General features: G+C 40.3%; 1 protein-coding gene across 1 annotated transcript in view; it reads left to right on the top strand.

Moving 5' to 3' along the window:
* The window catches only part of Pex7 (peroxisomal biogenesis factor 7), a 63,183-nt gene extending 41,682 nt beyond the window's left edge, over positions 1 to 21,501 (top strand). The window contains exons 9-10 of the mRNA XM_051175358.1: positions 8,184 to 8,283; positions 21,022 to 21,501. Coding sequence (XP_051031315.1) covers positions 8,184 to 8,283; positions 21,022 to 21,090 — 169 coding nt within the window. The 3' untranslated portion in view covers positions 21,091 to 21,501. The remainder of the gene's footprint in view (positions 1 to 8,183; positions 8,284 to 21,021) is intronic.
* Positions 21,502 to 24,430: the final 2,929 nt, after the last annotated feature.

The raw sequence follows: 24,430 nt of genomic DNA, 5'->3' as shown, positions 1-24,430 counted from the left end.
AGTCTAGAGTGTGGATTCAATTTAGTGGAATGAACTGTATAGAGACTCTAAACACTAATTAGTTATCTGCTTTCATCTTATCTTCAGCAGTTTCTTGTCTTTCTATTATGTAGGCACTTGTGTGCCTTCGTGTGCACATGTGTGTAAGCCAGAAACCCTGTACGGTGAGTGGAAAGGGCACAGGCATGCAGCAGGGTCTTCGGGAGGAACTCAGGCTGCTGGACACCACACCTGCCTCTGCTTTCAGTCCTTTGGGACTGGTTTTTTTCTTTCTGTTCTTTACACGTTCATGTCCCGTCACAAGAAAAGAAACAGCATAATTGGTCTGCTTTTTCTATGTTTCTCCATCTCTGTCTGGTTCCTCCAGTCTCCTCCCCCATCTGTCTGTCTCCTCCTTTCTTCTCCTTGTCTCTGTGCCTAGAGTCTAATGAGCAGGGAGCTAAGGTAAGGAAGGAGACTGACTCTATGCACCTTACAGCCCCGGTGGATGAATTCATAGCTATTTAGCTTCAAAATGACAACATGGAATATTTCATGTGGAATAGATAGGAAGCGGTTGAAGCACAGCTGGACAGTGGCTGTAAGCTTGATGATTTTTACTATTTAGGTGTGATGCTCTAAGACACACTTGCCCAACACCATCGTCTGCCTGTTCTTCTGCAGAATTCTCATTAGCTTTGGGCCCCACTTTCCCATAGTAATTAACATTCCAAATGTGCATAGCTGTTCTTATGACATTATTGGTCAAGATACTCATATTTCATAAGAAGTTTTTCCAATTTGATTTCTTTTTACTAAAAATGTTTATTTAAAATTGAATCGCAAAAATGATTTCATGATTCTTTATACTAGTAAACAGTGTGCTCTACGGAGCTTTTTCTTTTGCCCTCTCTTGTTGAGATGTGGTGTTCTTATACATCTTCCTGCATGACTGTGGATCGCAGCCATGCATATTCCCAGATCCAGGCTTCCATCAACCTAATGGTTTTCTTTCATTTGTCAAGTTCTCTGGGCTTTGATACTTACTGTAATGAATTGGAGCCTGCCCCTTGAAAATATTGATCTGATTAAAGTTTTAATTGAAGTAGTATAATTAATTCATTTTGATAGAGAAGCTAAGTCTAGAATTTTTATTGTTTCACCTTGAACATTTGTAAACATGATGTAGCTTCTGGATATTTGTGGCTTTTTAAAAGTAATTTTTGAAAACTGTTGAGTAATTCATTACTTACTGTAATGAATTGGAGCCTGCCCCTTGAAAATATTGATCTGATTAAAGTTTTAATTGAAGTAGTATAATTAATTCATTTTGATAGAGAAGCTAAGTCTAGAATTTTTATTGTTTCACCTTGAACATTTGTAAACATGATGTAGCTTCTGGATATTTGTGGCATTTTAAAAGTAATTTTTGAAAACTGTTGAGTAATTTTTCAAAACTAACCATTAATTTATTTTACATTACCAGGCAATTAGAACTTTTCAATTTTAAATTTAATTTTCTAGTTATTAGTTCCAGAAACAAAACAAAACAAAAAACTAAATAGCTTTCCATTTGTGCAAACCAGTAAGCACTAGATACTGATAAATATTTTTGAGTGGATGCATTTTCTTTCTTTGTAAATTGTTTTGCTAGGCCACAATTTTTATTTTTAAACTCCCCTGAAAGTGATAAGACAATTAGATCGTGGGCCCATAACTTCATCATGAGTCTTAGCATTGTATTTTATGTGCCACTCAACAATCAACTTCTTTTGCCACCATAGGGATTCCTAGTTTCTTGACATTTACTGCAAGATGGAATTTTTTTTTTTTAATGACAAAAGGAGCTAACCAGTTACGTTAATGTGAGCTAGAAAGAGGCAGAACAATAGATGGAATGATGGAGTGCTTACTAGAAGGATATTAGGAGAGGAAAGGCATTTCTGGACTCTGTGTCATGGGAGTTCACATTTATGCTGGCTCATCATTCTTTAAGGTGTTGGTTAGAGCGTAAGTAATGGAGTTCTGGCATGGGTTTTAGCTTGTGGGATTTTCTATGTAGTTGGAGAAGGTAGGGAGAAATTGAATTGATGCAGTCCCATTGTAGCCTTTAGAATGTTAATCAGAACTATCAGTAGAATCTTTGATGGTGCTGCCATACGATCTCCTGAACTCCTTGGACTATGTAGAAAAGGTAATGGGCATAGTGTTAGTAGAATATGTATTTGGGGCTGCTATCCATTAGGTGTATCAAGAGTTTTCCATGGCCTGTTCTCCTTAGTTGTGAAATGTACTTATGTATGTATGCACCTTGAATTTGGGTGATATCAAAAGCAGATTTTCATGTGGATATGTGCGTATATTTGCACAGGTGGAGGCCAGAGGACAACTTCACGTGTCTTACCATAGAAACCATCAGCTTCTGTTTATTGAGACAGAATCTCTCACCTGGGTCTCTGGATTAGGCTAGGCTGCCATTGAGTTCCCTGTCTTTGCCCCCTTGGTGGCTGGATTATAAGCACATGCTACAATGTCTGGCTTTATGTGGGTGCAGGAGTTGGAACTCAGGTTCTTACTCTTGTAAGGCAAGCTCTTTGCTGATTAAATTATCTCCCCAGACCCTCAAAAGCAAGTTTATAAAACAACACAGAAGCACCATCCAAACTGCTGAAGATAGATTGAGTAAAGTGAGAAACTCAGTCTTGGGTCATCTTAAGCTTTTGTTACTGAGAAGGAAGAGTTAACATTGTATTTCATTGTTTTCTAGTAAATGTAGAAGAAAGCAACCTTGCATATATTTGGCTAAAATAATTTACTTGAAATAACAGTGTTACTTTACCTCTGGTTCTTTGTCTCTCCCCAGAGTTTTGCTGGAGTTGCAAGAGTTTGAATAATTTCTCACCATCTGCACCATCCTGGGACAGTAGCCTGGGCATCATTTGGGACTTGTTTCTTGCACAAATTCTTGAGCAATCCCATACCTTTTGAATATCAGTGAGTGAGTTGTTGGGTAATCCCCCTCCCAACAGAGAGTTTGGGTTGTGTCTTACACTAACCTGGAGGGACTCTACAGGCCTACAGCTTCGACTCACTCACTGATTTTTTTTTTTTTTTTTTTTTAACATTTCTTCTCAGTTGATTTCAGTGTAGCCAAGGTTAAGAACCACTGCAACTGTTGGTTTTTTCCTTCTGTCTGAAATTACTGTCTCCTAACAGGGACTTTATCTCAGGGTTGTGCGTTTGTGCCTCACGTGGGTGACTCCCTCCCTCCCTCCTTCCCTCCCTTCCTCTCTTTCTTTTTTGTGACAGGGTTTCTCTACATAGCCCTGGCTGTCCTGAAATTCACTGTGTAGACCAGGCTGGCCTCAAACTCAGAGATCCAAGTGCCTCTGCCTCTTGAGTACTGGGATTACATCTGTGCACCACCATGCCTGGTCCTGGAGACACTTTTTAATGCAAAGCTAAGTATATTACATAAAGATGTCACTGGTAAATGACTGTCTTAAGTTATGGAAACCCTCTTTACTATCTCTGTAGTATTAGATTTGGAAATTTAAGCTTTTCCTAGTTGGGTGTGGTAGTGTATGGGAGATAGAGGCAAGAGGATGAGGAGTTCAAGGTCATCCTCACCTGCACAGTGAGTTCAGTGTCAGCCTGGGATACAAGAGGCACCCTGACACTGTTGGGTTCTTGAGCCACACCTCCCTTCCCTTTCCCTGTTTTAGGCCCCTTTCTCTGTTCTTGCCCTACCACCCACTGCCAGGCTTCTACTGACTCAGGCAGAGATACTCTTCTGTGTTTTTTGCTTTTCTACCTGATTCCTCCTTGGCCTTCAGATCCAAACTCACTGTCCCTTCTTCTAGCTGTCATTCTTACATTATATTGCACTGTTTTTGGAGAGGAGATACCACATGTTATTTTTGGTGCCTTACATGTTTTCATGCTTTTGCCATTATTTATTTACTTCCTCACATCATGCTTAAGTACATGCTCAACCTCCTACTTAACCTACTAGTTCTACTTTGGCAATTAAAAAGAAAAGGGGGAGGCATTCTGGTTGACTTGTGAGCTGCAGGAAGGCTGAGCCATGTTCACTTGGTTTATGGTATTTAGCATCATAGCATACATGTAGTGGGAACTCTAGATTGTTGATAAGTTATTAAATGAATAGAAAAGACATATGGCATTTTATGTGCATTGTTTGAGAGACTACTTGGCCATTAGCAACACAAATGAAGGAAATTTGGTGGTGCCATTTAAAATTTGAAAATACAGTTGTAAGTAATACACGGGTAACACACTGAAAATATCCAAAGCAGGTGTCTCTCTGTCTTCTTTCCTTCCTTCCTTCCTTCCTTCCTTCCTTCCTTCCTTCCTTCCTTCCTTCCTTCCTTCCTTCTCTTGGTAGCAGAGTCATAAAGAATTGATAGCTAACTCATAGGCTGTAGTTGGTGAAGGCAAAGGGTGAGGCTTAAGAATATTTTGTTTTTGCTGATTCCATCTGTTGCTCAAACTTCAGAAGTGTTACTATAGATATTTCAGATTACATTTCGGTGAAACTAAGTAACTTTTGCTTAATTCTTGAAATAGTGTTGATGTTCTATTTAGCAGTGCTTTATACTTTCTTTGTTAAAGAACTGTGGAGTCAGAAGGCAAAAAGTAACTTGTAATATGATCTCCAATTTAAATGAAAAATGTTCTACAGTTCTGCCATATTTTGGTCATTGGAGTCTCATCCACTATTTACTTCCCATCAGAGAGCTTAAATACTCAATGATTTTATCAGCCTAGAGACAGAAGGGCACCAAGTATATGCTGCACCCAAACAAACATTTAGCTTGAAAACAATGTGCCTTATCAGTCCAGCTAATGGTGTCTGTGGGCTGGCTTCTACCAGAAAAGGGCAGGGTAGCCCCGTGCTGTCCAGAAGGCTGCAAGGAAAGAGGAGCAGGCTGTTTACATTGCACAGTGAGGAAACCTGGAGACATACACTTTGCCCCTCATAACTCACCCTTTGGTGGAGCTCGAGTGGGGATAATAAATGTAGCCATTCGGGAAGTGTACATACTGAAATGTCCACCATGAATTACAAGTTTTTCTTTCCCTATTACAGAGGATTGAAGGAAGTAATCCAAGTATTCTGTTAATAAAAATGCCTTTGCAATCTGAAGATAAATTATTGCCTGCTGGCATACTGCCTTGTTTGTTGTTTATTTTGCTTGTGAAATTTATCATATTTAACAATATTTTTAAAATACATTTTAGTTTCCCCCATAATTAAAATATTGTTTGTGCGTGCATGTGTGTTAACTGTCCTAGCTCCTGTTTCCCTCGAGGTTAAGAAAATTGAAGCTTAAGAAGTGGGGTGTAGCATAGCTGTCATCCCAGCACATAGGAAGAGGGATAGCATAGCATACATGTCATCCCAGCACATAGGAAGAGGGATAGCATAGCATACATGTCATCCCAGCACATAGGAAGAGGGATAGCATAGCATACATGTCATCCCAGTGCATAGGAAGAGGGATAGCATAGCATACATGTCATCCCAGTGCATAGGAAGAGGGATAGCATAGCATACATGTCATCCCAGTGCATAGGAAGAAGCTAAGGCAGGAGGATCAGGAGTTTAAGACTAGCCTTAGATGCATAGCCAGCTCAGGGCTATCCTGTGCTACATGGAATCTTATTTGAAAAACCTGAAGGGGAAAAAAAGTAGAAGAGAAAAGAAACTAGAAGCCTTACTTCTCCATGTTTAGTGAACCCTTCACAGTTGGCCATTATCCCATTTACTGCTCCAGATTACAGCGGTCACTTAACTTTTACCCCAGTGTTCCTCATGTATGTTCTTGAGATGTTTTTGGTGGTGTCTTGCTTGCTTTTGTGTTTTATTTGGGGCTTTTAATTGTTTTTTTAAATTGCAGGAACTTTTAGCATATGTTTTGTTTTTTAATAAATTCAGACAGATACTTGATAGATATTTCTGCAATTGTGGCTGTGCCTAGGTTTAGAACTCAGAGGCCTTTAAGGCCTGTTTATTTGCATACTGAGCATAACTGAATTGACTCCTTTGAAGTCTCTCAGCCTCCTCACACTTGCAGCCTGTTTGGATGGCTCCACACACATGTCCTTGTTAGGAATTTTCATTTTCATGAAGCCTGCTCTCATTGTCCTGCAGCATTACCTCAATTGGCTCACAGCAGCAATAACAGAAATTGCATTCTGGGAACCTGTTGCTTTCTATTACCTTTGAAAACTTCTAATATAAGAATCCCATTATTATAGTTTATAATAAAGATGATTTACCCAATCTACTTAAATGTGCAAATCAGAGTGCTGAATACCTAGATTATGTCAGTTGACCACTGAAGATCCTTTGGGTGATGCCATTAACTGACAAGTGGCAGCTGGTGACACATCTCTGTATACCAAAGCAATTTTAGTAACATTTTTCATTATATAAACATAGTCTTGTCTATGACTTTCCAAAGGAGAGTTTCTTCCTGGGTGATCGATAGACAATGTGCTTGTAGATCCAAGTCCAGGGCCTGATGCTGTGGTCCTTTCCTGTGGCTGCTAGGAAGCCTAGCATCCTGAAGTTCCTCCTTGTCAAGCACAAAAGACTTCATGGGATATATTGTTATTTATTAATTTCATTGAAGGCCCAACTTACTTTCCTAACTTGAATTTTCCTTTAACTCGTTTTTGTCATGCTACATGCATATTTTAAAAACCATTATGAATGGTTGGCACATTGTGGATATATACAAAATCATCTTATTATTGTTTCCAGTAATGCAAATCAATGTGTAACTAGTTTTTAGAAACAAAACTGTACAATTACTTTTGCTTATATAAACATCATTAAGATTCAGAAAATTTGATCTTGGTACAATTCACTGTCTAGGAACAAGTATGCAAAAAACAAGAAAACTGTCATTAGCATTTCTGAGGTCTGTGGCTTGTACCCTCAATTTATTTTGAAAAGCCACATTTTCAAAAGTAAAATATTCCCTAGCTCCCAGTAATTAGATAAATGAGCTATTTGTTCAGTATCTCTCTGGTACCCACACAGGAGATTATCCATAGCAACAGCCCTTTTCAAAACTTAATAGGGCCAGCGCTGTGTTTACAAACCGTGACTGTTGGTTCTGTATGTTTGCTCTCTTTCAGAGGGACCAGCCCAACCTTCAGCATGTTCCATGTTATACATCATTAGAAAAGCTGAATTGGGAGATGATTCCTAGGATTCTGAATGTGTTGTTTTTATAGCATGTTTAGAATAAATAGAAAGGTGTTAAATGGATAAAGCCTTAGAAAGCGTAAATACTATTTTATGTATTGAAAATAGAGCAAAATTTTCTGAACAACAGAAATCAGAGCTGTATTATGGTAAATATTGTCATTCTCAGTTTATAAAGGAGAAGTAAAATATAAAATATTGGCTTGACTCTGGGAATGACATTGATGAGGAATCTCTAAGAAAGGCTACACATAAAAAGAGAGTTTCAGCGTTTATAGTGGTGTTCGCAAGAGAACAGATCCATTTAAAGAAATTGAATTGTTGTTGAAATGTAAATTAAACCTAAGTGCTTTTCATGCTACTTGTTAAGAAATTAAATAGGATTTTTAAATCACAAAAATGTTAAGAGTTCATTTGATCCAATATTCTTGTTTTCCAGGCATGATTGCTTTTAGAAACCTATGAAAGAAAGCAGCATCTCCCACCTCAAATGCACTTGTAGAGCTTAGCAGTTCATTCTCTAAACAGAAACTTGCTAAGCTTCTGTTTTACAATCTATACAAATGAGAGCACAGTAATTTCTTTAAAAACTTGGCAGATTGGTAATTCTGTTTTGTTCTTTGATCTAATAGAATGGAATGCTTCCCTTATTAGATATTTTATGTAAATCAATAGTGGGGCCTGCATTTATGAATTAGTCAAATCTGTTGTGAAAAAAAAATCATTTCTAAGCTGGGTGTTGGTGGTACTCGGGAGGCAGAGGCAGGCGGATCTCTGTGAGTTCGAGGCCAGCCTGGTCTACAGAGTCTATAGAGCAAGTTCCAGGACAGGCTCCAAACCTTGTCTCAAAAAAAAAAAAAAATAGTAATAATAATAATCTTTTCTATGCCATTTACTTGTTAATAGAAATGTTTGAGACTTGCATTTTCTTTTTCTCTCCTCTCTCTTTTTATTGTCACAGATTCTGGAATTTTTCAAAGCCTGACCCGCTTCTGGAAACAGTGGAACATCACACAGAGTTTACTTGTGGCCTAGATCTCAGCCTCCAGAGCCCCACTGAGGTAAGGGCACAACTTCATGGTTTTTCTATCTGCACAATTACCAAGTAGCTCCGTGTGGAATGTGTGGCCCTCAGGGCATCTCTGTGTGGAATGTGTGGTCCTCAGGTCTCCATGTGGAATGTGTGGCCCTCAGGGCGTCTCTGTGTGGAATGTGTGGCCCTCAGGGTGTCTCCATGTGGAATGTGTGGTCCTCAGGGTGTCTCCATGTGGAATGTGTGGTCCTCAGAGCGTCTCCATGTGGAATGTGTGGCCCTCAGGGCATCTCCGTGTGGAATGTGTGGCCCTCAGGGCGTCTCCATGTGGAATGTGTGGCCCTCAGGGCATCTCCATGTGGAATGTGTGGCCCTCAGGGCGTCTCCGTGTGGAATGTGTGGTCCTCAGGTCTCCATGTGGAATGTGTGGTCCTCAGGGCGTGTCTGTGTGGAATGTGTGGCCCTCAGGGCGTGTCTGTGTGGAATGTGTGGCCCTCAGGGCGTCTCTGTGTGGAATGTGTAGTCCTCAGGGTGTCTCCATGTGGAATGTGTGGTCCTCAGGGTGTCTCCATGTGGAATGTGTGGCCCTCAGGGTGTCTCCATGTGGAATGTGTGGTCCTCAGGGTGTCTCCACGTGGAACACTTGGCCCTCAGGGAGCACTCAGTCAACTAGCCTGACCTTCTTTGCTTGTGAGTGAGTGCTGAAAGGGTGAGGCCTACAATGTACAGAAAAGTGACTCAAAGTTCTCCTCTTAAAAATTTGCCTAGCTATTTTGGGATGTTTTGTCATCATTTAATTGTCATAGGCACTCCATCTTGTTTGTCTTTGATGGTCTTAGATAATAAAATATGGGGAGGGAAAGTTTGACTTCTCTGACCGGAAAAGGAACCTCTCCTCAAAATGCATTGTCTAAAGTGCTGCAGACTCTCTTTGGCCTCCCCTGAGGCAGGAGCAAAGGGAAAGACAAAGGGGGTGCTGTCCCCGAGCTTTGCAGGAGCCAGGGCCTATAGTCCTGACCTCAGCACTAAGTAATCACACCATGGGCAGATGGTTCTATCTGAGCTGTCATCCTCATCTCCACATTCTAGGCCCAGTGGGAAGCATCAGATAGATAACAAAGCAGAAGAGAAGTTGTTTTAGTCAATAAACTTTGTATTTTCCCTCTTCTGTCCTCTTGAGAACTTGAGATATTTTTTCAGAATTCATTAAAAATCATATTGTTGGGGCTGGAGTGATGGCTCAGCAGTTAAGAGCATTGACTGCTTTTCCAGAGGTCCTGAGTTCAATTCCCAGCAACCACATGCTGGCTCACAATATCTATAATGAGACCTGGTAACCTCTTCTAGTATGCAGGCGTCTATATAGGCAAAATGCTGTGTATATAATGAATAAATATTTTTCAAAAAAAATCATATTGTTTTAGTGTGAGAAACTGTAAAGTCGGGTGGGAATGCATCACATGTTTGATGGCACAGGCTGTGAAGGGTTCAAACAAGAAACCATATATGTGGGGCTCAGGCTGATTGAAGAGTTTGGCTTTTGTGTTCAATTTTAAAAGTTAAAAAAAAAAAATCCCAATTTTCACTACTATATACCCAACTTGAAGTAAGCACACAGCCTTATTTTATTTTAGGAATGATGACATGATTCTAAGTTTAAAATACTCCCAATAAACTTTTAAACATTTAAGTTACCACTAAAATAATTGTTTTAAATTGACTTAATAACCTATCGAAAAAGAAAATCTTTCGTATAAATATAATATGCCTTAAATGACTTAGTTCTTTTTCTGAGAAATAGTTATTATTGGTATTTTTAAAGAAGGTAATTGCAATTACTTGCTGTTCTAATTTCGAAAAGGCTGTAATGTATCATTGAAATGAGACAATACCAAATGTACATTGACTATCCATTGTTACATAGTTTTATTACCTGTTCTCCGGGGGACCCAGGCCAGGACTGTGGTGGCACCTGCAGCTCCTCCGTGTCTTCGGTTGTGGTGGCTCCTCAGGCCTCCCTGAAAAGTATCTAGTGTTTCCTAGATCTCCCTTAGACCAGGTTATTAAAAGTGAGTGACAAGAGGTTTGTTCATCAACCACCACAATAAGAAATTTTATTGCACTGCCATCTATTTGCCTGGCAATTGACATGTATCAATAACCTTTGATTAACCAGATCCCATTTATATTAAGGAGGTGTGGTTGCTGTTGAGAGCAGCTACAAGTGGAGAAGGAAGCAGGGATCTTTAACTTGTAACCCACAGCTCAGATGTGCCAGACTTGAGATCCTAGAGGCAGGCGTGCCTGTTCCTACCCCACCCCGATTTTAACAGCTCTCTTTCTGGGTAACTACTCTAATGGCGTAAAGCAATTGTATGTGCTTGCAGGTTTGTGTGTCAGCAATCCGGGCCCACCAGTTTTTGTGTTGGTCTCACCTGGGGCCTCACATGGTTCCTGGCAGCTGGTAGCTTGAGTAGAGCAGGTCATCTGTGGTGACCTTATTCACATCTGTCTGGCAGTGACAGTTGCCATCTGTGAGCCCTTTGGAGATGCCCAGCTTTATGTAGCCATAGTATGCTTCCAAGACAGCAAGTGCAAAATCTGCAAAGCATGTTGGGACTAGCTTTGGAAGTCACACACCACTCTTTGTGGAACTGGAAACAATTTGTAGTTATGTGAAGTTTGCCATGTTCACCATTCTTGAGAGTTTTGATGTCTCTTAATTATCCTTCTTAAAATGTGTGGTGAAATTCATTGATTGCAAATCAATGTAATTTTACCCTTTGCTCATATTTTATTCTCTTAGAAAATGCCTTTCACCTCTCTTAGTGTCTTTGCATGGCTACTCAAACCCTGTCTTGTGATCTGAGCAATGATGGGACCTTATCAATTATTCTCTCAGGACTGTGTGAGTCATATTTATAATCCATGTTCTTTTTAGTGTCTTCATTCTTAAAGATCTGAAAAAATAGGCCCAAAAGTGTTCTTACAACACCTTTCTTCTCGACAGAGTGTAAGATCTTCTCTTTAAAGGCTTCAAACCCGACAAATAAATGTCGAGGGTCGATCTTTAAGGACAGTTGCTGAGAAATACTCTTGTGTCTTCCCTTATTAACTGGCTTAGTTACCTTCCCTTAAGACACTTTTTTCCTTTGATATTTTTCTGTCTGATCATGATTCATACAGTCCTGAATTTTCTCTTTCTTCCTTTATCCATTTTCTGTTGTTAGGGCTGTGATTCTTGGCCTGTAATATGCCCACTTATGTAACTGAAATTCTTTTTATGTATTAATTTGTCTTTAGAACTCCTGACTTGGTTCTGCAGCATGGGTCCTGGTCTTTTGAATGCTCATTGATGCTTTCACAAAGTGTAAGCTAGGTACACTCTGGTTTACACAGTCCTTCCACAATTCTGTCTCTCATCAGGACATTCTAACATTCATTTGGAAGATTGTTGTCTTTAGAAAGTACTGTTAAGTAAATGTTGGGTTTTTAGTCATTAAAAAAGAGATTGAAGCTTTTAATTTGAGTATAAGCTTTCTAGTTTTGAAAAAATGCATTTTCACCTCACATGCATGCGGTCCAGGATTCAGTCCTCCAAACCAGGAAGCATTAAAAACACTACCTAGGTGTTTGTGACTCATGTCTGTGATATCAGCACTCCAGAGGGAGAGATACCAAGGTAAGGGTTGTTCCTTGAACTTGGAGACCCATGTCTTTCATATGAGTTGTACTGGGCAAGTGTCAGATATCTACCATGGCTGTTATGTGACTAGCTTCCCTTCTTTGCTTACCAGGATCTTCTGCTGGCCATACTTAGCTTTGTAGTCTGTTATCAGGTCATCTTTTACCACTTTCCTGGAGCCCCCCCCCCCCAGTTTGTACAGCTTGAGGTTGCTGATGTTCTAGCCAGTGTCTGTGTCCTGAGTGAGTTGGGAGTATAGGAAGCAGATAGCACACATCTGTCCTTTGTACCTGTCAGCATACTTCAAATGCCAGTAAGCATTAAACATTTGTCTGGAGCTAAGAGTAGGTGACAAGTAGCTTGCTAGAACTGACAAGTTCTCCATCTGTGGTCTATGTGGTGGTGAAATGTTCTGGATAGATGGCTCCAGAGTTTGTCAAACATCCTGCTTAGCTTTTGTCAACTTGACATAGGATGGGAAGAACCTCTGCTGAGAAAATGCCTCAGTCAGATTGCCTGTAGGGCATCTCTTTAATTAATGATGGATGTGACAGGGCCCAGCCCACCCTGGGCAGTGCCACCCCAGTCAAGTGATTCTGGGTGCACCGGGGTGGGTGTGCATGCTTTTAATCCCAGCATTTGAGAGGCAGAGGCAGGTAGATCTCAGTGAGTTCAAGGCCGGCCAGGTCTACAAAGCAAGTTCCAGGACAATCTCCCACATAGAAACCCTATCTCAAAAAACCAAACCAAAAGAATGAAATGAAGGAAGGGAGGAGAGGAGAGGAGAGGAGAGGAGAGGAGAGGAGAGGAGAGGAGAGGAGAGGAGAGGAGAGGAGAGGAGAGGAGAGGAGAGGAAGCCAGCCAGTCAGCCAGCAGGCAAGCAGGCAAGCAGGCTGTATAAGCCACTGGGAACAAGTCAGCAAGCAGCATTTCTCTACGGTCTCTGCTTCTGTTCCTGCCTCCAGATTTCTGTCTAGTTCCTGCCATGACTTCCCTTCATGCTGGACTACAAGCCATAGCTAAAATAAACCCTTTCCTCCCGTTGGTTGCTTTTAGTCACTGACTTATTACGGTACACCAGCTAATCGTAGCCCCCGTCAGCAGACCTGTACTGCTGGTGCCCCTTCAGCTTTTCACACCTTCAGCTTTCCTCCCCCTGCTCTTGTGATGCTGGATGCCCCTGCTCTTTATAAATAGTCTCATTTGCATTACCCTGCCTCTTTACATTCAGCCTTTTTCAGGGAGGCAGTGTCTACTCCACCTGTCTTCCATCGGTTGCAGAAGCCCTTCCCAGGCTTTCCCATCTGCTGTCTAAAGGTCACCGGTTAATCTTCCTTTCTATCCTTTCCTTTCTTTTCTTTTTTGTTTTTCGAGAGACAGGGTTTCTCTGTGTGTAGTTGTGTAGTCCTGGCTGTCCTGGAACTCACTCTATAGACCAGGTTGGCCTCAAACTCAGAGATCTGCCTGCCTCTCCCTCACAAGTGCTGGAATTAAAGACTTGTACCAACACTGTCTTTAAATGTATATCCAGTTTCTTACCATCCTTCTAGAAACAGCTCTTCTCCAATACTCATATTTTTTTCTCTTAAATTATGATTTCTCAGTTGTGTTTTTCTCTGAAGAGATAGCTTTTTCTTGGGGCTATCATTTAATCCTGTGCTAATTATTCTTGACTCATTTTTTCAATTACCTTCACTGTGTAATCTGCCCGTGTCTTGCTTTTGCTCCAGAATTCCTAACTGGGTCAATTGATTGAACCTAACTGGAAACCTATGAAGTCATGTGGATTTGCTTGTTTCTTGCATCCCCTGAATTCAGCATGGCATTGCACCTGTGATTTTACTTTACCAATACCTCTGAAGCATGCAGGATGCTAGAGGGAAAATCCTACCACATGATTCAGAAGGACTAACCAACTCAGTGCTGGTGCTTACCTGCTCTGTTGGGTGTGTATTAGCTCTGTGGTACAGGTTAATGGTGCCTTACAGACCAGGCTTGATTTGCAGACCCTCTTGTTAAAGCTGCCATTATGTCATCTTTGCCTAGAAACCTTCAATAGTAATATTTAGAGCAGAATCTGCACTTTTAATCTTTGTTTCCAAGATTTGTTATAAACTGTGCTCCTTTCTAGTTTGGGTTCTTACTTCCCTGTGCAGCCCCTGTTGCAGACCAATTGTATTTTATTATTTGTTGTTCCTGAATTCCCTCACTGTCCTCCACCTCTGCCTATAACTGAGTATTTCTGCCTTTTGCCATCTAGGATGATGCTATTCTCTCCTTATTTCTTCATTTATTTATTTGTTTATTGACTGATTGGTTGGTTTCTCAAGACAGGGTTTCTCTGTATTGCTTTGGAGCCTATCCTGGAACTAGCTCTGCAGACCAGGCTGGCCTTGAACTCACAAAGATCTTCTTGCCTTTGCCTCCTGAGTGCTGGGATTGATGGACTGTGCCACCAACCACGCCCAGCTCCCTCCTTTATTTTTTCATTTAGAAATAATTGTTTTAAATTTTAATAAATGCTTTGAGAATAAGCTACATGTTTTGAATGCTAGATGCTACATAATAGAGCAATGTAAAGTAATAGATATTTATTGCTGTGTATTATATAAATGAATGAATAAATGAATCTAGAGGAGTCTTCAAAACACCTTAGTCAACTCTTTACTTTTGCATAAATCCCATATGATGCACACGAGGCTCATGAGGCTGAGTGTCTCAACTTGCCCAATCTTGTGGGAAAATGTGTAGGGTCCTGGAGAGCCACTGGTCTCCATCTACACTGGAAGCCCTAGGAAGCTTTGGTTCTGCAATCAGCAAACAGGATGCACTTGCCAGCAGGGTGAGAAAGAGCAGGCTGAAAGCAGCTGTACTCTTCCTTGCCCTTTGACCTGGTGCATGCATTTGGGGTGGGTCTTCTAGCCTCAAAACACCCTTCACAGGGTCATTGAGTGAATACATGTTAACTGATTCCAGACCCCATCAAATTGGCAACTAAGGTCATCACATGTAACAGTGATTGAACTGCCTTTTCCAATGTGAAGTTGACTATTAGGGATTTTTCAAAAACCCCTTTCTCTGCATCTTCCTGTTAGTTCTCTCCATTCCTTCTAAGGAGGTCAAATGTCATACAGATAATTACAGTAGATTGAGCAAGTTTTCCAGGGGCACAAGTAATTGTCCACAAAATTGAGAGAAAATTGTATAGTGATAAATAGGCCATGGAAAGCTTGTCAGTAAAGTAAATCTCTTGATGAATCCCTGGTAATTCTTTGTTACATGAATGGCCACATCAGCTTATCTGAGATGAATTGCCATCATCAGTGGCATGTGAAATCACTTTAGTAATTAATGAAATCAAAGCTACAAATTCACCTCCTAATGTCCACGTCTGCAGTTTGCCATTTTCAGTGTAGTTCATTCTCTACAAGCTGAACCATTAATACTAAATGTGTCCTGATGGAGGATGTCCTTCTGTATGCTGTGAACATATGTTTCTCTTGTTGGTTGATGAATAAAGCTGTTTTGGCCAGTGGACAGGCAGGATGTAGCCAGGCAGGAAGTATAGGTGGGCTACCAGACTAGGAGAATTCTGGGAAGAGGACCGCAGAGAGGAGCTGCCAGGGAGATGCAGGTAGCTACTGGTAAGGTAGTACACCCAGGCATTCTCCAATAAGATAAGGCCATGTGGAAATACATAGGTCAATAGTTATGGGTTAACAATTAAGAGAGAGCTAGCCAGTAAGAAGTCTAAGTCACTGGTGAAACAGTTTATAATATATAAGCCTCAGTGTATTTATTTGGTACTAAATGGCTGCAGGTCCAGGCAGGACAGAAACTTCTGTTAACAGTGTCCTCTGGTTTTAATTATCGTTTTATTTATCTATTTTGTTATTTTATGTATATATGTTTTGCCTGAATATATGTCTGTGTACCACATATGTGTATAGTGCCCACTAAGACCAGAAGAGGGTGTCTGATCACTTCAGACTGGAGTTTTGGGTGATGATCTGCTATGTGGTGCTGGGGATTGAACCTGGATCCTCTGGAAGAGCAGCCAGTCCATTAACTGATGAACTACTATGCTAGCCCCTGTTCTCTCGTATTTTATTTGATCTACCAAGATGAGTTTTTGTCATAAACTCCTTATTGAATGCATTTATTTCATTCAGTTATTGGGTCTATGTAGCATGTTTCTTCATTGGCGCTCAGGAAGTGCTGAAATATTCATCAGTATCATTGATCTCAATCAACCTATCTGTAGTGATGTTGTGATATACATGCCATAACTGTATTTAGCTAGTATTGATAATCAGTTTATTTCTATTCAGTTTTTCAGTAATGCTTCACATTCTCTGTTCTAAGGAAATTGATCACTTAGTACAATAATAGATAGTTCTTACTTATACAGCATAACATATTTTTAAAATTAGAAATGCCTATTTGAATGCATAAAAGTGAAAATGAGATCATTGATGTGGAACTTACATGGCATAGGTCATAAATCCTTTCAATTATTTTCACTACCTTGTGAGGTTGCAGGTTTTGAAAATAATGGAAATGGATTGATTGTCTTCAAATTTTACATTAAGTACAGAAATGTAGCATTTTGAACAAATCACCATTGTACCTCTAGTGTTGATATATCAATTCTGAGTTCTTATGTATTTGGTGCTCAGTTTAAAAGAAATTCACAAATACTAAGGGATGATTTAAAGAATACATTTCCACTCGGAAGCCTTGGGCGGAGGCTGTGGAACCTGAAGGCTCCTATCCTTCATCTCCATGCATACTTCTCCTACAGGAAAGTGGGGCAGATGGAGACATGGCTTGGTGGCCCTCAAGAAACCATAGAGCATATTCAGGAAAGAAAAAAGAAAAGGCCTCATGTCTGAAAGTCAAGGTTTTCATCATAAACTCAGTTGCTGGCTTGCGGCTGGATGTTTGGCCCTCTCTTTAGTTTCCTTTATTCCCTGCCCAGATATTTCCCTTTTCCCACTGTCCCTGGCCCAGCAGACACCTTCAAGTGCTTTCTGGCTAATCCTCCATATTAAGTACAACTTAGATAATTTACACCTACATATGAGTGCTGTTAGAAGTAGTCAACCCTCCAGCATGCACCCATGTTCTCCAGCTGGCACGGAGCATATGCACAAGTCTCATGGTGTGCCCACCTCTGACTGAAGCTGTGCTTCCTCTAGAGCAGATTTCGCTTTTTGTTAGTTTGGAGTTTACTAAATCATTCTACATTTTATTTGGCACTGTGAGTTAATACACAAACCACCACAGGCCAGTTAGAACTCAACAGAATACACGTATTATATAATAAACCTCAAAAAGGTAAATAACAACATTAACTTGTAACTTAAATTATCTTTTGTAACAGCTGTTAGTATGCTTCAGTAGTTGGTGGGGCTTTCCCATGTCTTCAAGTGCAGTTCTGGATTTGTTTTATGCAGACAGGAGGAAGACTTGGTTTAGGAGTGTTTCCTGGAGGGCTGGGAGCTGTCTAAAGACAGTTCATGCTTTATCTTGTTTTTCTTTTTTAAAGACAGAATCTGGCTATCCTGTGCCAGAACACCATCAGATTCATAATCTACCTCTGGGATTACAGTTCTCTTCCTTAAATAAAAATATTGCATATATTGTTTCCCATTACATCAGTGACCTCCATTGCTACTATTTCATCAAAGAGGGAAGAGAATTCTTTCTAAGTATATGTTGGGGAAGGGGTATGTACTTTAACAATTTGTTTTTGTGTGAAACAGGGTCTTAGGTACCCCAAGAGTTGGGTTTGGGCTCAGTTTGTAGCTGAGAATGACCTTGAACTCCTGATCTCCTGCCTCCACATCCTGAGTGTGAAAAAGTGTCATAGACGTGAGCCTAGCCCCCAAATTTGAGTTCCTTTTAGTCAACAACAAAAAGTTTCTACAAATAAAGTTCTCCCAAAGACTTTGTTTTACCCAAGTGCCAAAAATCCGGTTAAGGAGATTGTTATATACTGTGCATTGCATCTGAGGCTTTTGATGCCAGCTGCTTATTAGACAGCTCTGCAGAGGACCTTCATTTCTAGTTTTGAGATCGGGAGTTGAGAATCTTAAAATTGTTGATCGCATCATGCTTCACTTCCTCATGTTTGACCCCTGTTGAGGACTTTGGTTTGAAGACTTTGGGCTGTGTGTCAGCCCTAAGTGATGCTGATCCTGGGATCACACTTGGAGAACTAGGGTAATGGGACCAGCTCTAAGGCCCCATCGGGTACAGACCTGTGCAGGTGGTATGCACACTGCCTTGGTCTCTGTGAGATCACATGCGTACCAGCCTTTGTGTCTAGAAGTCCTGGATTCCTTGGTGTCCTCCATACCCCCTGGCTCCTCCACTCTTCCCACCTCCTCTTCTGCAGGCTTCCATGAGCCCTGGGGTGGGGTGGGGGATATGATCCCTGTAGGACTTAGTGTCCTATGATCTCTCACTCTTCCCATAATGCCTGGCTGTGAGTCTCTATATTTGTTCCCATCTGCCCTAGATAGAAGCTTCTCTGATGATGGCTGATCGGGGCACTTATCTATGAGTATAGCAGAATGTCATTAGGAGTCATTTTATTGCTTTAGCAGAACACGAGTATTAGGTTCCCCCTAGGTCTGTGACCTTTATATTCTCAGGTTCTTGGCCACCCAAGCAGAGTGGGTATGGGGGTCCATCTCATGGAGTGGGCCTTAAATCAGATAGTGGTCAGTTACTCTCACATGCTTTCTGCCATTATTGCACCAGCATAGTTTGCAGGCAGGTCACTCTTATAAACTGAAAGGTTTAATGATGTTGCTGTTGTGTAGAGTACTTCCTATACCAAAGATGTGGAATGTAGGGATGAAGGCTCTATGTAGTCACTTTCTTGACTTCTCCACATTCAGTGAGTTGTATAGGTGTTGTATTCAGCAATAATGCCCTGATGTCAGTTTGTGAAGGGCTGCTAATAGCCTTGGCTTATAGTCTAGGTTGTTTTTTTGGGGGGTGTTCCATTGTATGACTTTGGCTAAGAATTAGATTGTGCCCATTCCCAATACAGGAAGCTTCATTTGGTCATGAGAAATGTCCAGTTGAGACTCTGTCTTCCCCGTTATTTGGCAGTTTTATTTAGATTGTATGTACGTATGTATGCATGTATGTATTATAAGACATGTCTACTATATTAGGTTTCCATATCACCTATCAAATGCGTTTAGCTGTCCCTCCCTTCAATATGCCTTTTATTTTAGAAGTTCTTGTTCGTTTGTCTTTTTTCAGCCTTTATTCTGAGCAGTGTTAAGATGCTCTTTAGGTTGCCACAGATGGATGCTGTGAGATACTAAGATAACCTGATAGGGGGATGTCCTTCTGTATATATTTTTCTCTTATTGGTTGATGAATAAAACATTGATTGGCCAGTAGCCAGGCACAAAATATAGGCAGAGTTACCAGATGAGGAGAATTCTGGGGAGAAGAGGCAGAGAAAAGCTGATAGAGGGACACCATGTAGCTGCAGAAGGAGTAACAGGTCCAGACATTCTTTGGTAAAGGTTAAGGCCATGTGAAATATGTAGATTAATAGTCATGGATTAATAATTAAAGAGAACTAGCCAATAAGAAGCCCGAGCCATCGGCCAAACAGTTTCTAAGTAATATAACACTCTGTGTATTTATTTGGGGCTAAAGAGCTATGGGACCAGGCAGAAAAGAGAGTCTGTGTACAACAACAAACCCTCTGTTGACTGTTGTCCATGGTTTAAAGGGAAGCAGTGCTTCCAGCAGCCCCCAGGTATTGATGGTAACTCGTGAGAGGCCCTACAGGGACCATGTGTATGATCCCTTTTCCTTACCAAGAGGCCACTACAGTGCCATCCTCAGTGGAGACTTGGGGGCTTGTTTATTGGAATCATTAACCTTATTTTTATTGTAAACATGTTTTAATTTGTAGAACTTAGTAAATGGTTTAACTGACAGGAATGCCATGCTTATTTGCATTAATTTGAATGACTATAATCTCTTATCATTGAAGTTTTCATCTTTTTTTGTACTACTATTCAAGTATAGTTTTAAGAACATTTACTTAGCAGGGCATTGGTGGTGCACACTTTTAGTGGGAGGCAGAGGCAGATAGATCTCAGTGAGTCTGAGGCCAATCTGGTTGCAAAGTGAGTTCTAGGACAGCGTGGACTGGGCTGTTACATAGAGAAACCTTGTCTTGAAAAACCAAAAATAAATAAATAAATAAACAAACAAACAAACATTTGCTCATTCAGTGGCCGTGACATTTGTTAATTATTTTAGATGGTGACTAAGTAAGAAATTGGATTGGAAAAGAATGGATTTGGATTCTGGAACATAATTTACAGATACCGTGTATTCAAAACCTGTCTCATTTCTTTGAACCTTTTCTTTGTAATATAGTTGGTGTTCACTTGAGGGTTTCAACATTTGAAGACATATACCTAGGAGTAAATAAATATTTGTACCCTACAGTGTCAAATCTGCCTTTAAGGTTAGTCAATCAGTGGTTGACAGTTTGCCCTTTTTTTGAGGGACTGTTTTTAGCAGAGTGTTTTAAGTGCTGGGTTCAGCTCCGGACCTTCAGGTGGAATGCCATGGCTCTGAGAAGACGTTGACACCAGCACATGTACTTCGTGTCTCTAGAGAGTGCTTCAGACTAAGCTCAAATGAGCCATCTGTCCATCCACACCAGCTTATACCTTCTGACGTGTATTCACATCTGTCTGGGTGTTGTTCCCACGATGCCTTATTGCTCTCTCTATGTCTTTACTGTCAGAAAAAATGTTAACCTGTCTGTTGAACAAATAAGTCTCATTTCTCAGGCTAGGAGATTGTCTCAGGAGGCAAGGGATTATGGAGCTCTCCAGTGAGAAAGGAAATACACAGGTAGCTTCAATCAGTTGGAAACAGTCCCCAAAATGTATCTTTAAAAGAGAAATAGCTTCCAAAATTGTGCTTACTGGCTACATGCTAAGAGATCAGGGCTTGCATCTCTGCCACCAGCTTTGAATTTGTTTGCCTGCATGTTTTTCTGATTTTGCTTGTGTTTTGTAGGTAGCTGACTGCTCCTGGGATGAAACCATAAAGATCTATGACCCTGTCTGTCTCACGGTTCCTGGTTAAGAAATGCTGCTCTAGTCTGAAACTGGGATATTGACTAATGAGCTACTTAACAAGAAAGCATTAGCTACTGAAAGGATAGAAATCAAGCCTTTATATGTACTGAGATTTCAGAACTTTTGAACTTACATCAAAATCAGAAGCTGATAAAGGCAGCTGATAAAGACATTGTATCATATTATAAGCCTGGTACATAAGCCATATTTTCTGTAATCCTAAAGAATAATTATTGTTATGACATATCTTGTAATGTCTATTAAAATGTTATCTCTGTATTGTAAAATGGACTAAAATATGGGTAGTTAGTAGATCACATAGACAGTAATATATTTCATTTTTAAATTGTTATTTTGGATGTAAAATATAACCACTCCTATTGACAGAAATCAAAATAAACTGAGTTTCTTGATCGTATTTCATTTTGTGACATCCTAATGCAGTTACCTTGTAAAAAATTATTGTGTGTATGGATCTACTTTTGTATTTAATGTAGATAGATATAGCTGATGTTCATATATGATCTTTAATATAGGTTTACATTATTTGGTAGTTATTTATTGAGCATCCACCATGTGTCTGACATATACCCTGAGTGAAATGCTCTCAGGACAGTGATGCTGTAAGCTGTAGAATGCTGTGAGTTAACAGCTTACTTTTAATTTGTATTTAAATCCTTTAGGTACTGTACCCATGACATTTCTTTCTCTTCTCTTTTCTTCACTATCAAAACCTTTTTCCAGGTGTGGCAGCACACACCTATAATCCCAGGTTTGGGGAGCTGAGGCAGGAGAATTGCAAGTTTTAGACCAGTTTGAGCTACCTAATGAGACCTTGCCATCCCCTATCTTTGCCAACCCCCAAATGCCCTGGTCCTAGTAAGTTATTGCTCTTTAAAGTGACTTTAAATTATACTTTAAGCCCCCATGGCTACCTCCCTTAATGAAAAAAATTATAAATGTGGCTGGAAGAGATTAAAGTGAAAAGCTAGTAAAACAAAGCATTTTGCATAGCACTTTATGTCGGATATGCTTTGTAGAAATGTGGCTTCTTGAGCTTTTGAGAATGTTGATTTTTATTAAATATGTGTTTTGAGTGTGAATGTACTGTGTATATGGGTGCCTTTTGAGTGTGGCAGTCACCGGAAACTCTCTGGAGTAGGTTCTTACCTTTCACCATGTAGGTCTTGATGGAAGTCAGATTGTCAGGCTGGGTGGCCAGCACATGAAACCTGTGAGCTAGCTCATCAGCCCTTAAGGTAGAAGATGGAAAGATTCCCCCCCCCCCCCATGCTTTTGCATTGTTGGAATTAATATTCTGAAGATGACCAACCTCCCAAACGTAGTTTACGGATTGAACTTAATACTAATCTAAATCCCTTAACATTCTTTACAAAAATAGAAAAAAAAAAAAAAAAAACCCTGCAAAGCAAACAATGCTGAAGTTTATAAAGGAGAAAGGAAAGATCCTGAACAGCTAAGGCAATCCTGAGCAAAAGATACAGCAGTGCTGGAGGGTTTACCATACCAGGTTCCAAACTATATTACAGAGCTGTAGTAATAAAAACAGCATAATACTGGTGCAAAAACTGACATGTAGGTCAATAGGACAAAATAGAACACCCAAACATGAGCACCTATAATTTCAGCCATTAGATTTAAAACAAAAACAAAAATACATACTGGAGAACAGACAGCATGTTTACTAGACAGTGCTAAGAAAACTGGATATCCTAATCTAAGTTTTGAGAATTTTTAAGGAAACATACTTGTAACAATCAGAACAAAAATGAATCCAAATGTATATGCCATACATATATATGTCTTATTCCAGGAATCACAAGATGAAGACTACTTAAGACACAAAAGAAAACAGCATAAATTCAGAAATAGAATAGGAGACAGAATGGAGCCAGAACAGGACTGGGAAAGGCATTCCACAGAGCCTGTAAGTTGCTCCTGATTGGACCAAAGATTTGCTCCTAAGGTTTCCAAGGTCATAAATAAGAAGCATGGTCAGTTATGCAACCCAGACTGTCCATCACCAGGCCTGGCATGTAGAAGACACACAAAGAGTGTCTGTTAAATGAATGAATCATGTCAGGGTAAGGATACCTGTTGTCTTGGATTCTGGATCAGCAATGCTACTAGTTCCTTTTGCAGAAGATAATACTTAACAAGCAGATGATAGTGTGTAGGACACTTAGCTCTTTCTTACAGTTGTGACTTCAGAGTTGCTTGTTCTTTCCCTCCACAAGAATTAACAGCTTCTCACCAAGCTGTGTCTCAATAAAGATGGGTCCACAGTGGGCACTCTATGTCAGTAGAACCTGTAACAAGCCCAGATCATAATTACAATACAAAGAAATTATTTTCCTCTTTGAATATGAGAGATTGTAGTAACAAAGTAATATACCTTGCATCCTTTGAAGCAAAAACCTTAGGATTTAAAAGCTAACAAAAAGGAAGAACAGGTGTGGTGATGGCGCACACCTTTAACTCCAGCACCTGGGAGACAGAGGCAGGTAGATCTCTGTGAGTTCGAGGCCAGTCTGGTCTACAGAGCTAGTTCCAGGACAGCCAGGGGTACACAGTGAAACCCTGCCTCAAAAAAACCCAATAATAATAATAAAAAATAAAAATACAAGCTAACTTCTTTCCCTCTCTGCTGAACTACCAGCTACTGATATATTCTAGGAAAAGGACAGTCATTGTCTTCAGTACTCACTGAAAATTCAAACAGGCTTCGGCAGATGGTCAAATTCATGGTCACACACACTCCTTGGGTCTCAGAAATAAAAGTCATGGATGTAGGAAGGAGTCTAGTAGGGGGAGGGGTAGCAGGTGGGAGAGAAATTGGAGGGGTATACAATAGTCAGAATGCACATTTGATGGGGGAATGTCCTGTATATATGTTTCTCTTATTGGATGATGAACAAAACACTGATTGGTCAATAGCCATGCAGAAAGCCAGGCCAATAGCAGATGAGGAGAAGGCTGGGGAGAGGAAGGAGAGGGAGGCCCCCGAAAGATGCCATGTAGCTTGCCAAAAGAGTAACAGGTCCGAGCATTATCCGGTAAGCCAAGACCATGTGGAAATACTTAGATTAGTAGAACTGGGCTAATAATTAAGACATAGCTAGCCAATAAGAAGCCTAAACCATTGGCCAACAGTTTTATAATTAATATAGCATCTGTGTGCTTAATTGGGGCTGAGAAAATCCGCCGGACCTGGTGAGACAAGAACCTCCACAACATACATTATTCATATATGAAATTATCAGATAACAAAATCAAAAGCTCTTTAAATTTTTTTTGCCAAGTGTGGGGGTGCATGCCTATAATTC

This window comes from Phodopus roborovskii, unplaced genomic scaffold (assembly GCF_943737965.1).
Source record: "Phodopus roborovskii unplaced genomic scaffold, PHOROB, whole genome shotgun sequence".
Classification (NCBI taxonomy): domain Eukaryota; kingdom Metazoa; phylum Chordata; class Mammalia; order Rodentia; family Cricetidae; genus Phodopus; species Phodopus roborovskii.
The sequence above is the reverse complement of the archived record's forward strand: the minus strand, read 5'-3'. Positions and strand labels throughout refer to the sequence as shown.